Source organism: Rhinoraja longicauda, chromosome 30 (genome assembly GCF_053455715.1).
Source record: "Rhinoraja longicauda isolate Sanriku21f chromosome 30, sRhiLon1.1, whole genome shotgun sequence".
NCBI lineage: Eukaryota > Metazoa > Chordata > Chondrichthyes > Rajiformes > Arhynchobatidae > Rhinoraja > Rhinoraja longicauda.
In genome coordinates, this window is record NC_135982.1 from 14163574 (window position 1) to 14176998 (window position 13425).

General features: G+C 45.2%; 1 protein-coding gene across 1 annotated transcript in view; it reads left to right on the plus strand.

Annotated features, from left to right (window-relative positions):
• hspg2 (heparan sulfate proteoglycan 2) overlaps positions 1–13425 on the plus strand; it is a 389926-nt gene that overhangs the window by 230365 nt on the left and 146136 nt on the right. Inside the window, exon 33 of the mRNA XM_078425384.1 lies at positions 209–403. Coding sequence (XP_078281510.1) covers positions 209–403 — 195 coding nt within the window. The remainder of the gene's footprint in view (positions 1–208; positions 404–13425) is intronic.

Consider the following 13425-nt stretch of genomic DNA (forward strand, 5'->3'; position numbering starts at 1 on the left):
TCTCCTTATAGTTAATACCCTTTAATCCAGGTATCATTCTGGTAAACCTCCTCTGCACCCTTTCCAAAGCCTCCCTGTAATGGGGTGACCAGAACTGCACACAAGACTCCAAATGCAACCGAGCTAAAGTCCTACAAAGCTGCATCAAGACTTGCTGACATTTATGCTGGTATCCTATTGCCGCTAATTGAAATGGTAACTTCTGCAGGTTGCCAGTCCGTTTGTTCCACCAAATAACTTCCAGAACTTCTCCCTGGTGAGCCGCCAACGCACGACACACATCACCTCCGGATTCACGGTGACGGTGAGACAGGCCCAGCCACAACTCTCCTTCGGACGCTTTGGGCAGTACACCCAGGAGTCCTACTACTGGCAGCTTCCAGAGGTCTTTCAAGGGGATAAGGTAAGGCCACAGAGGCTCACGCTCTGTCCATTGTGCGTGAGAGCTTCAAAGGTTAAAGCAAGAGGTGATCTCTGCGGTACTCACGATGGAGTTTGTTAACCTGTTCACTGCCAAGATTTTTTTTCACTATTGGCCGCGTTGTGCCGTTTTTTTTCTCGGTTAAGGGCGACTTGACTAAGCTAAAACTAAGCCAATCGGGGGTGGCACTGAGATGTGAATATTCCGACCCAAGGATACTCTGGGGTGACAATGAACAGGTTAAACAAACCATTTATGTTGTGCCGATTGAAGATTGAATTTCCTGCCGCTGTCCCCATTGTGGTAACGTTGTGCCGGGTTTCTGCCCTGTGACAGTTCCTGGTGATTCCCAGCTGAGGTAGCAAGATTTGGTGCGGTCTCGGTGAAGCAGGGGCCCAGCGTGAGGACACTGGCAAGGTCTTCACCAGGGCTTTACCAACCAACCACTTGTGTCTCAGTGGACAACCACTTGTATCTCAGGCTCAGTGGACAGCCTGGCCAGGTCGGGGAGGGGTGAGGAGCAGGAAGGGACCGCAGTCGGGGATGTTTGATGAAGGGTCATGCTATTCAGAACGGAGGAGATCGAGGTCCACACTTGAGCTGAGAAGAACGTTCGGAGCACTTCAGGGAATAGACCTGCCTCACTGGCTCTGAAGAATGGCTGGAAGATTCCTGATGGCCGCCAGTTCCTGGTCTCTGGTAAATAGGGTTGACAACTTTCTCACTCCAAATATAAGGGACAAAAGGTGACGTCACTGCCCGCTTCCCACGTGACCTCACCCAGCCAGGGGCCACGTGCACCCTCTCCACCAATGGTGGCTGCCTGGGCAGGGAGGCGGGTTGCTACTTAACCTCCGTTAGGCGGCGCCCTGGCCTCTGGGCCTACACTGTCCGGGCCTACAGTGTCTGGGCCTACAGTGTCTGAGCCTACAGTGTCCTGGCCGACAGTGTCTGGGCCTACAGTGTATGGGCCTACAGTGTCTGGGCCTACAGTGTCTGGGCCTACAGTGTCCGGGCCTACAGTGTCCGGGCCTACAGTGTTGGGGGCCTACAGTGTACGGGCCTACAGTGTCTGGGCCTACAGTGTATGGGCCTGGGACAGTTGGGCCTGGGACAGTGTATGGGACAGTTGGCAACCCTACTGGTAAATGAGGGTAACTGCGGTGAACGACAAGTGGGGTGGCTCCATTGTACTGTCGGAAGGGTTGCATGTCCTTGACTATCACTCTGGCAAACCCCACCCCACCACTGTGAATAGTGAATATTGTCCTCTTCTTTCATAATGTACTTCTTCCACCCATCCTGGCTACGAATTACTGTTGACGGCATTGGCATAATGCTTATCAGTGAGTGTTTGTGAATATTATTTGAATTGATGTATCTAACAGAGGACATTACAGGACGCTACAGACTCCGAAGGAGAATAGTGTTATCTGACTGCATTGATTTTTACAACTGATGGAGTAAAACATAAAATAAACCAGCCGTTTATTGTAAACCAGTGAGTTCTGGTGATCCCACACTCCAGTTTTAGTTTACATTCCTTCTGCAATTCTAATGGAGGTTGATAATTTGAAACTCAGACTTGAATTATTGGACTCGCTGAAAACTTTGATCCATATTCAGTTCAAATTACCAAATTCCGAAATCTAAAGGTTGGATTCCATCTGTGGTGTATTCTGAGAATATCAAAAGACTGGGCATTTCTTAAATAAATGGGAAGATAATCCCTGTTCCTGTGAAGCAAGCCCATTACTGCCTGAACACTGCGAGTTTAATAAATCTATTAGTCTCTTTGGAGGGGGGTAAAAACATCAAACTTGGGAAGCGCACCAACATTTTGAGACAAGGCTTTTGTTATTTTTAGAAATGACCTCATAACAATTCTCTCAAACAAAATAATTAATAGTTTATGTGGCCAGTGCCTCAGTACATTGACTATACATTCAGTGCCCACTGCCACTTTGGGCATGCTAGTGAGATACTGAACTTTACATCTGTTCAAGTTGACAGACCTGCTTATGTACCAAGGCTGACATCAGTATCAGGAGGTTTCATGTTCAGGTATCACTGCAGAGATTTGAGCACAAAAATCTCATCTTCGCTTGTTTGCAATGCTAAAGAGCAACGCTGCCTTCCAATCAAGGCCCTAAGCCGAGACCCTCTCTAACCCTGTTATTAAAGGATCCCAGTCCGTTATCTCTGGTGTCCTGGTGATTCCCTCAATTATTAAGATGAGAAATAAAGCGCGGCATAATGGTGTAACTAGTGGAGCTGCTGCCTCACAGCGCCAGAGATCCAGATTTGATCCAGACCTCGGGTGCTGTCTGTGTAGAGTTTGCACGTTTTCCTTGTGACCATATGGGTTTCCTCCATGTGCTCCGGTTTACTCCCACATCCCAAAGTTGTGTGGGTTTGTAGATTAATTGGCCTCTGCAAATTGCCCCTAGTATGTCGGGAGTGGATGAAAACGTGTGATAGCATTGAGTTTGTGTGAATGGATGATCGATGGACAGCGTGGATACGGTTAGCTAAAGGGCCTGATTCCATGCTGAATCCTTAATCTAAACTGTTATGACTCAATCAGGTTAACTTGTCTAAATTGAGAGCACAAAGCACTGGAAATGGTTAGCAGATCAAGCAGCATCAGGGGAGTAAGAAACAGAGTTAACTTTGTTTTTCCCTCCCCTGAGCTACCGAAATCATTGCCAGACAACTGCAGCTCATTATTTTGCAATATCTGGTCATTGTAATGTCGTTGTTTCTGAGTTCCTGCTCTGTGCAAGTTGGCAGCAGCAAATCCTTAAATTTCAGCAATGACTGGACCCCTTGTTGGCTATAAAGAGATCTGATGCATCCTGGGAACGTGCGATAAAACCGGGCGGTCTTTGTTCTTACTCAACTCTGGTCTGTTATCTTGACCCCTTTATGAAACACTGGTCAAGCTGTGCTGTTTACCTCTCACTGCTATTCTGTCCCCTTCTGCAGCGGGAGGAGTTCTTTGCTCGCATTAGACGTGGGCACAAGGTAGAGTGATGCCGCCTCCATGCTTTGATGGTTGTGTTTGCTTGAGTTTGTTTCTGCACTGATGACTTTACCATTAATAATGTCTTGTTTTTGGAACATGACTGAAGTGGAATTGTATCCAAACATCCAGTGGAATGGCCAAGAGTACCTTTGTGAGCATGTGGTGTATAGCATTCTCTGGTGGCCAAGTGCTGTGCAAAAACCTGGTGCTGCTAACGACCTGTTGTTTCTGATTAGGAGAGCAGATTGCATGCCAGTAATCTCCGGGTGGTTGTCAGACACAGGCAGGCACCGAGTGAAAGGAAAGTGAGATGAACTATAAATTTACATTTCCCCCCAAGGAGAAAGCCCACATTTTCTCAAGTAGGGAAAGCAATGCTTGAAGGCATTGCACTACAATGAAAAGTTTATATTATGAGAACCAATTGACAATTTAATCAATTAGCTCCCCAACGATCTGTGGCCACCACCAGTTTACATTCTTACCACTTGCATGGCACTTGTGCGGCATGGTGGCGAAGCAGTGGAATTGCTGCCTTACAGCGCCAGAGAACCAGGTTCGATCCTGACTACAAGTGCTGCCTGTATGGAGTTTGTACATTCTCCCTGTGACCGCCTGGGTTTTCCCCGGGTGCTCCGGTTTCCTCCCACATTCCAAAGATGTACAGGTCAATTTCGGGCGGCACGGTGGCGCAGCGGTAGAGTTGCTGCTTTACAGCGAATGCAGCGCCGGAGACTCAGGTTCGATCCTGACTACGGGTGCTGCACTGTAAGGAGTTTGTACGTTCTCCCCGTGACCTGCGTGGGTTTTCTCCGAGATCTTCGGTTTCCTCCCACACTCCAAACACGTACAGGTATGTAGGTTAATTGGCTGGGTAAATGTAAAAAAAAATAAAAAATTGTCCCTAGTGGGTGTAGGATAGTGTTAATGTACGGGGATCGCTGGGCGGCACGGACTTGGAGGGCCGAAAAGGCCTGTTTCCGGCTGTATATATATGATAACTGACTTAGGTAAAAACTGTAAATTGTCCCGAGTGCGCTGGATAGCGTTAGTGCATTGCATTGGAATCGCTCGTCAGTGCGGACTCGGTGTGCGGAAGGGCCTATTTCCACTCTGTATCTCTAAACTAAACTAAAACACCTTGGCTTTCTATTGTGACAGTGAAATAAAACCCTTTAACCTCTTCTTTCTTCCTGTTCTATTTTTTGATTGCATTCTCTGCTTTCCATTTTTATACTTTTAACAGTACCTATTTCCCAATTGCATTCCTTATTTAGTTGAAGCTTAAAACGCCATCGGCAGCTTTCCTTCCCCTTTACTCCCCGCTGCTATTGTCCACTGATCACCTCGCCAGCTGGAGTAAACCTGGAGCTCAAAAGTCCTTCCTGACCAGTCGGAAGCTGGGATTTTAAATAGATCGATATGGATTCAGGCTGGAGTATTGCTTCTAAACACTGAAATATTGCCTGATTATCCAATGACATCTCCTAGTGCGGCATACATTCCCAATATCTAAATTATTTTCACACTTTTCCCCAGCATCTCTCTTAGACTTTTCCTGGTGCTTGGGAACGATACACTGGTGCCCCTCATTGAACACAGTTAATTTGATAGCTGACACTCGTATAAACTTTTAATGTGTCCCAATTCTCCAGAAGAACATTAGCATTATATTTTGAGATGGGGGGGCACAAAAGGAACGATGACCAAAGGTTTAAGGCACAAGGTAATAATGGAGAATGAGGAAGAGCAACTTCATGAGGAAACTACAGTTTCCATGAGCATGCTGATTATCAGACTTTCACTGATCCTTGATCATCAGTCATTCATGATTATATTTGGAAAGATAGTGATAATAATGTTATTCCTTCTTATTACCAATTGGAGATCAGGTTCTCATAGACTCTGAAAATGTAATCATAACCTGTTGTGTCTATTAATATGCAGCATGCTTTGAAAGACTGTGTGTGATGGATCACATTAAATTAAACCTGCTGTATTGTTGAGCTACAGCAGCATCCCCTTTTGCAGTCTGGCTGACTATAAAACAATGACCAGGCTGCATTTTCTGAGACTCAGCTAACCAACATTGCTGTTCTTGAATGCACACGTTTTTGCCGACGTTTTATTTGACTCGGAAGTAACCGTCCGAGCAGATAAGGACACAAAGTCCTGGAGTAACTCAGCGGGTCAGGCAGCATCTCTGGGGAATATGGATGAGTGACGTTCCGGGTCGGGACCCTTCTTTGGAGTCCGAAGAAGGGTCCTGACCCAAAATGTCACCTATCCACGTTCTCCAGAGATGTAGCTTGACTTGACTTGACTTGGCCTAACCCACTGAGCTACTCCAGCACTTTATGTCCTTTTTTTTTTGCAAACCAGCATCTGCACTTCCTTGTTTCTACTACTAATTGCTGAGCGGAAAGATGGTTTTGTGGCTACCAAATAACGTGCAGAATTACATTTTAATAGAAGGACCCATCTTTAACTGAGGAGCAGCTGAGAAAGGATGCCGCCATCTGGGAACTTTTGAGCTCCACTTCATCGCATTCTAGGCTTAAAAGATCTTCAAAGGTAGCAGTAAAACTGCATGGGGAAGTCGCAAGCTTGATTATTACTGACTGTACGTGGAGCAAGCAATATGCAAAGGAAATCTAACCGCCTCCTTCGTATCTGTCTAATCAGATTATTTGTTATTTCCAAAACTGAATTTTATTAGTTTTCCATTAGTTCTCTTGAAATAATACGTTCAGTTCACTGTGTAAGATGGTGTGAGCTAACATTGCACATGAGTTGTAACTGGAACATGTGAATTACTTGTTAACGAGGATCTGTTCTTAATTTCTCAAGGAATTGGTGAACCATCATCATATCATCATATATATACAGCCGGAAACAGGCCTTTTCGGCCCTCCAAGTCCGTGCCGCCCAGTGATCCCCGTACATTAACACTATCCTACACCCACTAGGGACAATTTTTACATTTACATTTACCCAGCCAATTAACCTACATACCTGTACGTCTTTGGAGTGTGGGAGGAAACCGAAGATCTCGGAGAAAACCCACGCAGGTCACGGGGAGAACGTACAAACTCCTTACAGTGCAGCACCCGTAGTCAGGATCGAACCTGAGTCTCCGGCGCTGCATTCGCTGTAAAGCAGCAACTCTACCGCTGCGCTACCTGCGCTAGGTTGTGGTCAAGCATTCTTCCACTCTAATACATGATTTTGTACTCACTCCTTTTATATAAGGGCAAAACTGCTTTAACTTGGCATTTCCCTCGACATTATATTTTCCCTTAACGCTACAGTTTACGAATGGGAATAAATTTGAGATTCTCGCACTCAATGGAAATGCTTCAATGGACGACCATGAGAAAGGGTGTGATTCTGGAATGTGCAGTTGTGAATAAATACAGTAAAACTCAAATAATAGTAGTAAGGACATCAAATAATAGTAAGGGTGTGAAAGGTTATGGGGGGAAAAGGCAAGAGGATGGGGTTGTGAGGGCCAAATGATCAGCCATGATCAGATGGTGAAGCAGACTTGATGGGCCGAATGGCCTAATTCTGCTCCTTTGTCTGAAGATCTTATGACCTAATCACTACCAGCTACTTGACACTTTGATCAGAAACAGGGCCCCGACCCCAAAAGGCTGTCTGTTCATTCCCTCCACAGCCCTCGTGATATAAATGCTGGCATTGAATTTGCCTTCCTTACTACCGATGCGACTTACAGATTAACCTTTTGGGGAGTCCTGCACCAGTACTTCCAAGTCCCTTTGCACCTCCGATTTCTGGATTCTCTCTCCATTTAGAAAATAATCTACGCTTTTATTCTTATTACCAAAATGCATGACTCCACATTTTGCTAGGCTGAATTTCAACTGCCACTTCTCTGCCCACTCTCCTAACCTGTCCAAGTCTTTCTGCAGAGTCCTTGCTTCCACTACACTGCAAACCCCTCCACCTATCTTAGCATCAACTGCAAACTTGACCACAAAGCCTTCAATCCCCTTATCCAAATCATTAATATACAAATAAAAATGAAAAGCAAATGAAGCATCCATTACTCTCCATTATCTGTAGCCTCTTATAGTCCCCACTGAGCACTTCCCAGCCTCTGTCGCTATCTCCACCCCTCCCTCCCTCACCTGGGACTTCATCTACCAATGAACCTCTCCTCACCAAAATCCACCAGTCATTTGCCTTCTCCACCTCCATCACCTGGCCACCTCCCCTCCACTCCTGCAACCTAAATGCAAGGTCTTGCCCTGAAACGGGGCGGCACGGTGGCGCAGCGGTAGAGTTGCTGCCTTACAGCGAATGCAGCGCCGGAGACTCGGGTTCGATCCTGACTACGGGCGCCGTCTGTACGGAGTTTGTACGTTCTCCCCGTGACCTGCGTGGGTTTTCTCCGAGATCTTCGGTTTCCTCCTACACTCCAAAGACGTACAGGTATGTCGGTTAATTGACTGGGTAAATGTAAAAATTGTCCCTAGTGTGTGTAGGATAGTGTTAATGTGCGGGGATCGCTGGGCGGCGCGGACCCGGTGGGCCGAAGGGCCTGTTTCCGCGCTGTATCTCTAAATAAATCTAAATCTAAACATCGACTGTCCATTTCCTCCACAAATGCTGCCTGGGCCACTGTGTTCCTCCATTTAATTGTTGCTCCATATTTCAGCATCTGCAGTCTCTTGTGTCTCCAAATGAACAATGTATCGGTGTATCAATGGGAAGGCAGAGGGTGCCGGATCATCAGTTTTACTGTATTATTCATGAAACAGAGAAGCCTGTCAAAAGAAGAAAAAAAATGTAACCATTTGTGAAGAAACTGCATAGTTATTGGCTATTGCCAGTGTTGTGATTTACAATGATGTTTGTTGTGAGTGTCATGGTAAACTGCAGGGCTGGATGACTTGTTGTGGATGACTTGTTCCTTCACTCCCTTGTAGTCTGTGCCTGATATGGAAGAACAGAAGCGTATAGATGATGAAATATGGGCAATTATAATGGGCTTTGCTGCTGAGCAGGTGCACAAACCGCACAGTCCTGTCGTGTCCAGCGGTATAAATCAGTCATGGTCATCGCGCCCCTTTTCTCGCCTGGCGTCGGCTGGACCTGCCGGGCCTCCTGCTCCCTCTGCCTCTCGCAAAACTTCAGCTCATTCCGTATCCTCTTCCTCTTCAAGAACTGCCTCTTCCCATTCTTCTCTCTCCCCATCTCTGCTTTCTCATCCTGCCCACCACAAAAAGGTATGGAACTTTTTGCATAATGAAAAATGTAATCACCCCCTTTAAGTAAAGTCCTTGCATTCTACACCAAGTGTCTTTGTCTGAAGGAACTGCAGATGCTGGTTTGAACCGAAGGTAGACACAAAATGCTGGACAGGCAGCATCTCTGGAGAAAAGGAATGGGAGACGCTTTGGGTCGAGACCCTTCTTCAGATCTTCGAGACCACTCTTATGATGGAGGGTGGAACAAAACTATGCATCACGATGCAAGTCATGATAGTGAGATACTTTCGATATAGAATGCCTTTGATGAGGAACAGTGGACTAGGTGGTTAAGGTTAGCCAAAGATAGTAACAAGTCTAGCATTGTAAAAGTTGTATATTAAATGGTCTGATTGGGTTAACATATGAGGAGCGTTTGATGGCTCTGGGCCTGTACTCGCTGGAGTTTAGAAAGGTGAGGGGTGGATCTCATTGAAACCTACCGAATAGTGAAAGGTCTGGATGGAGTGGATGTAAAGAGGATGTTTCCAGTAGTGGGAGGGTCTCGCACCAGAGTGCTACTGCCTCAGAATAACAAGACTTGCCTTCAGAATGGAGATCAGGAGGAATTTATTTAGCTGGTAAATCCGTGAAATTCATTGCCACAGTCATTGGGTTTTCTAAAGCAAAGATTGGTAGGGTTCTTGATTAATAAGGGTGTCAAAGGTAATGGGGAAAAAGGCAGGAGGATGGAGTTGGGAGGGAAAAATAGGCCGGCCTTGATCAAATGGCAGAGCAGACTCGATGGGATTAATGCCTAATTCTGCTCCTCTGTCTTATGGTATGATGGCAAACAGGCCACGGGTGCCTTAAAGAGATTGGTGCATCATGTCATAGTCGAGACCTGGGCAGAAGCCTCAGGTGAACACCGAAATGAATTTGAGATGTGTCCCTATGGAGAACAATAGGGAACAACTTATCGGGGACAGTTTCAGCGAAGCCCAGTGTAGTACTGATGCAGTCCCCCACAAAGCCCAGTGTTTAGGTGCCGTGAGTAGAAAAAATATCAAATTGCGCCTCAACTCTCTGTGCAGCATTAAGTACAGATAAGAACACCTCAGCTAATGAATGATAGGCTTGATTTGTTTTCATTGGAGCAGTGAAGACTGATTGAGAAATCCAAAATTACGAGGGGCATGGATGGCGTAGATAACTTTCCCTTTAGCAGAGGTGTCTGTGAACAGAGGGCATAGGTTTAAGATAATAGGTGTCGGACAATTAGAGGGGATTGAGGAAGATTTTTTTCCGCCAGTGGGGGGTTTGGAAGCTGCAACGCACTGTCAGCTTCAGCTTAGTGTATTGAGTACGTGGGGGAAGTGGGTACTCTGACAACGTTTAAGCATCGTTTAGATGACCACGTGAAGCTCCATACACATAAAAGGCCATGAGCCAAGCGCTCATGACCCGCTGAGTTACACCAGGTCTTTGTGTCCTTCTTTGTAAAACAGTATCTGCAGTTCCTTGTTTCTGCTCTCTTTTCTAAGTTGTTGATTTTCCATGCAGATGAAAAGCATCTCTAAGATCCCCTCGCTACAAGCTGAGGAATCAGCAAACCTTATTGCTTCCTCTGTGTGGGACCCAAGGCCAGAGAAGGTAGCCATGGTTAGCTGCATGGAATGTCTCAATCTATGTGACCTGCATGTCTATGGTGTTCTGGTCTTCAGAAGGCTGGCTGATAGAATATGTTAGAAGAACTCAGCAGGTCAGGCAACGTCCGTGGAGAGAGAAAGAGCATTAATGTTTTAGCGTGACTACGGGTCATTGAGCTGACACGTTAGAGTTATTTCCCTCACCATAAACCTGCTGAATATTTGTGTTTCCCAGTTCAGTGTTTTGCTTTGGACCAGCCAGCTGCCTATTAAATTACAAATTGCAAACCTGTGAGCAGTGCTCCTGTTTAGCGGCAGCCACTGCTTCGAATGCTTACAAAACCCACCACATGCATGGTAGGCGCAGTGATAGAGCTGCTGCCCCACAGCGCCAGAGACCTGGGTTCGATCCTGACCTCGGGTGCTGTCTGTGTGGAATTTGCATGTTCTCCCTGTGACCACATGGATTTTATCCGGGTGCCCCGGCTTCCTCCCACATCTAAAAGGCGTGCGGGTTTGTAGTCTAATTGGCCGCTACAAACTACCCTTGGTGTGCAAAAGTGGGATAATGTAGAGCTAATATGAATGGGCGATGATGGTCAACGTGGACCGGTGGGCCGAAGGGTCTCATTCCACGATGTACCTTTTAATCAATCAATCAATCAATCAATCAATCAATCAATCAATCAATCAATTCAATGCGCTGGGCCATCATTATAAACGATCAACAAAGCAAATAGTTTGTGTGCAATAATGTAATAACAGCGGCCTGTGCAAAATGTGGCCCATTCTGTTTGTGATTTTGGCATGGAACCACATCCCTTACTGATGAGCATGTTTATTTGATTGATTTTTTTTGTTAGAATTGATATTTTGTGTGGCTTGGCCCTGACACGTGTGTTTAAACTTGCTGCCGGATATCATTTGCAAATTATATACCACTGTCCTTATAAACCATTGGGCAGAGGTGACGGCCTCCAGAGGGGACACTTGTGCTCCTTGGATCTTTAGATTTAGTTTAGTTTCAGGTTTATTATTATCACATGTACCGAGGTACAGTGAAAAGCTATCCAAGCAGATCAGATATACCATACATAGATACAATCAAATCAAACTCAAATAGTACAGATGGAGCAAAGGGGATGATACAGAGTGCAGAATATAATTCTCAGCATTGTAGCACATCAATTCCGTAGACAATCTCCAATACCTTCAAAGGGTAGAGGTGAATCAGACAGTACCCTAGCACAAGATATCAGCCTCTTCCTGCTTCCTGACTTTTTATCGGAAGTAATTTGGGTTGTTGTGTATGTCCACTGCAACCTGGTGGATTGATGTTGTTGGTCACCATTTCTAATGGTTGCTGTGACAACACTGGGTGTAAGCAAACCATTGGCTATATTAAAGGCCTGCATTCATATGATGAGCAGGATATTCACATTTGATTGGATTGCAATTAATTGGATGCTGGCTGTCGAAAAAAATTCAGAATGAAAGAGCCAAGAAATGTGACTGGAGTTTCCAAACACTGGTTGATAAAACACCCCATTTTGGAGCTTAACAAGCCCACAAGATCTACACGCACTCATGCCCCTTCTATTGGAAGTGAACTGCCAGAACTCTGCCGATCACCTGCCACGTTTGTACCAGATTCCTACTACCAGTTAACTATCTTGATTCGAGTTTCTATCTCTTCCAAATGGAGACTGACCCTGGTTCTAAACATCAACAAAAAAGCCACACAAATTGTTGGAGTAACTCAGCGGGTCAGGCAGCTTCTCTGGAGAACATGGATAGGTGATGTTTCAGGTCAGAATCCTTCTTCTTCGCCTATCCAAGTTCTTCAGAGATGCTGCCTGACCATTTGAGTTGCTCCAGCACTCTGTGATCTTTTTTTGTAAACCGTCATCTGCAGTTCCTTGCATCGCTCGTTTTAAACATGGCTGAAAGGTTATTTTATTTCCCCAGTTCATCCACCATTTCCCTGATTCATAAAATAGAAGGGAGATCCTTTCACACTCTTTGGGGATTAAACATGATTGCACGTATTCTGATTTTTAATTGTCACACACACTGGTAGCAATGTTACCTCCTCAGGTTAATTTTTGCAGCAGAAAAAGTGGCATCGATTAGAGTAATCTGAGAAGTTGCAGAGCATGGGGACATTGAGAACGAATTGGGGAAATAAAGTAATGCTCCAGACATGTTTAAAACCAGCGCAGGTTTCCATCTGTAAGAGATATTTTCTCTCTTTAGTCCACCCACTTCAAATCGTAAAAGTTTATTTGCAGCGCATTTTTAATCTGGATTCTTGTAGTCATTGTTTTGCAAAATGAAATAAATTTTCAGAAAGATAAATTACAGAATAAAATCGAAGTCTTGTCTGACCTTCTCAACCTGCATCTTCAACTCTTAAGACTATCTGTCAGTTGGATATGCATTCCATCTCTGGTGTGCAGAAGTTCGAGGAACTTGCATCTCTTAATAGTTAGGCTCAGTGTCACTCAAGTTTGTAAATCAGATTCTGTGTATGGTCTGCACTCAGCTGACCATGTTAATGAGGTGAAATGGCAATGATTCAGCTAATATAAGAGGAGGAGATGAAAGCAGCCAATATTTCAAGGGGTTAATTTTTCATCAGAGCTAAGAATGCACAATTAAACAAATTTCATGCCTGTCTGTACCTTTTTTTGCATTACCATGTAAACAAAAACGCAGTACTTCTGATGCACAGTAACAGTTTAAGTTTTGAAACAAAGCCCAGCTCTCTCGTTAAAACATTTCCTGTTAACAACACATCTGTGCTCAATTTATCAACAGGAAATGAGGGATGGATTTGGGGAGGGAGGGGAGGGGGAACGGCGACTCTGCTTTGTGCAATCCTAGGGTCAGAATTTGAGCCGTTTTGCTGACCATGGCTTTGACTGCTGTTCTGCGTAAACTTTCTCTGTTCATCTTGTCTCTGCTTCTTTCTCTGTCCCAGTATGCTCTGCTTTACAAGGGCTTCAGCCTCCTGCCTGAAAACAATTTCTATTGGCGACTACCTCATCAGTACCTGGGCAACAAGGTAACCAATAGTTTCCAGTAGCCGCTTGGAAAGCCTTTGTTTTG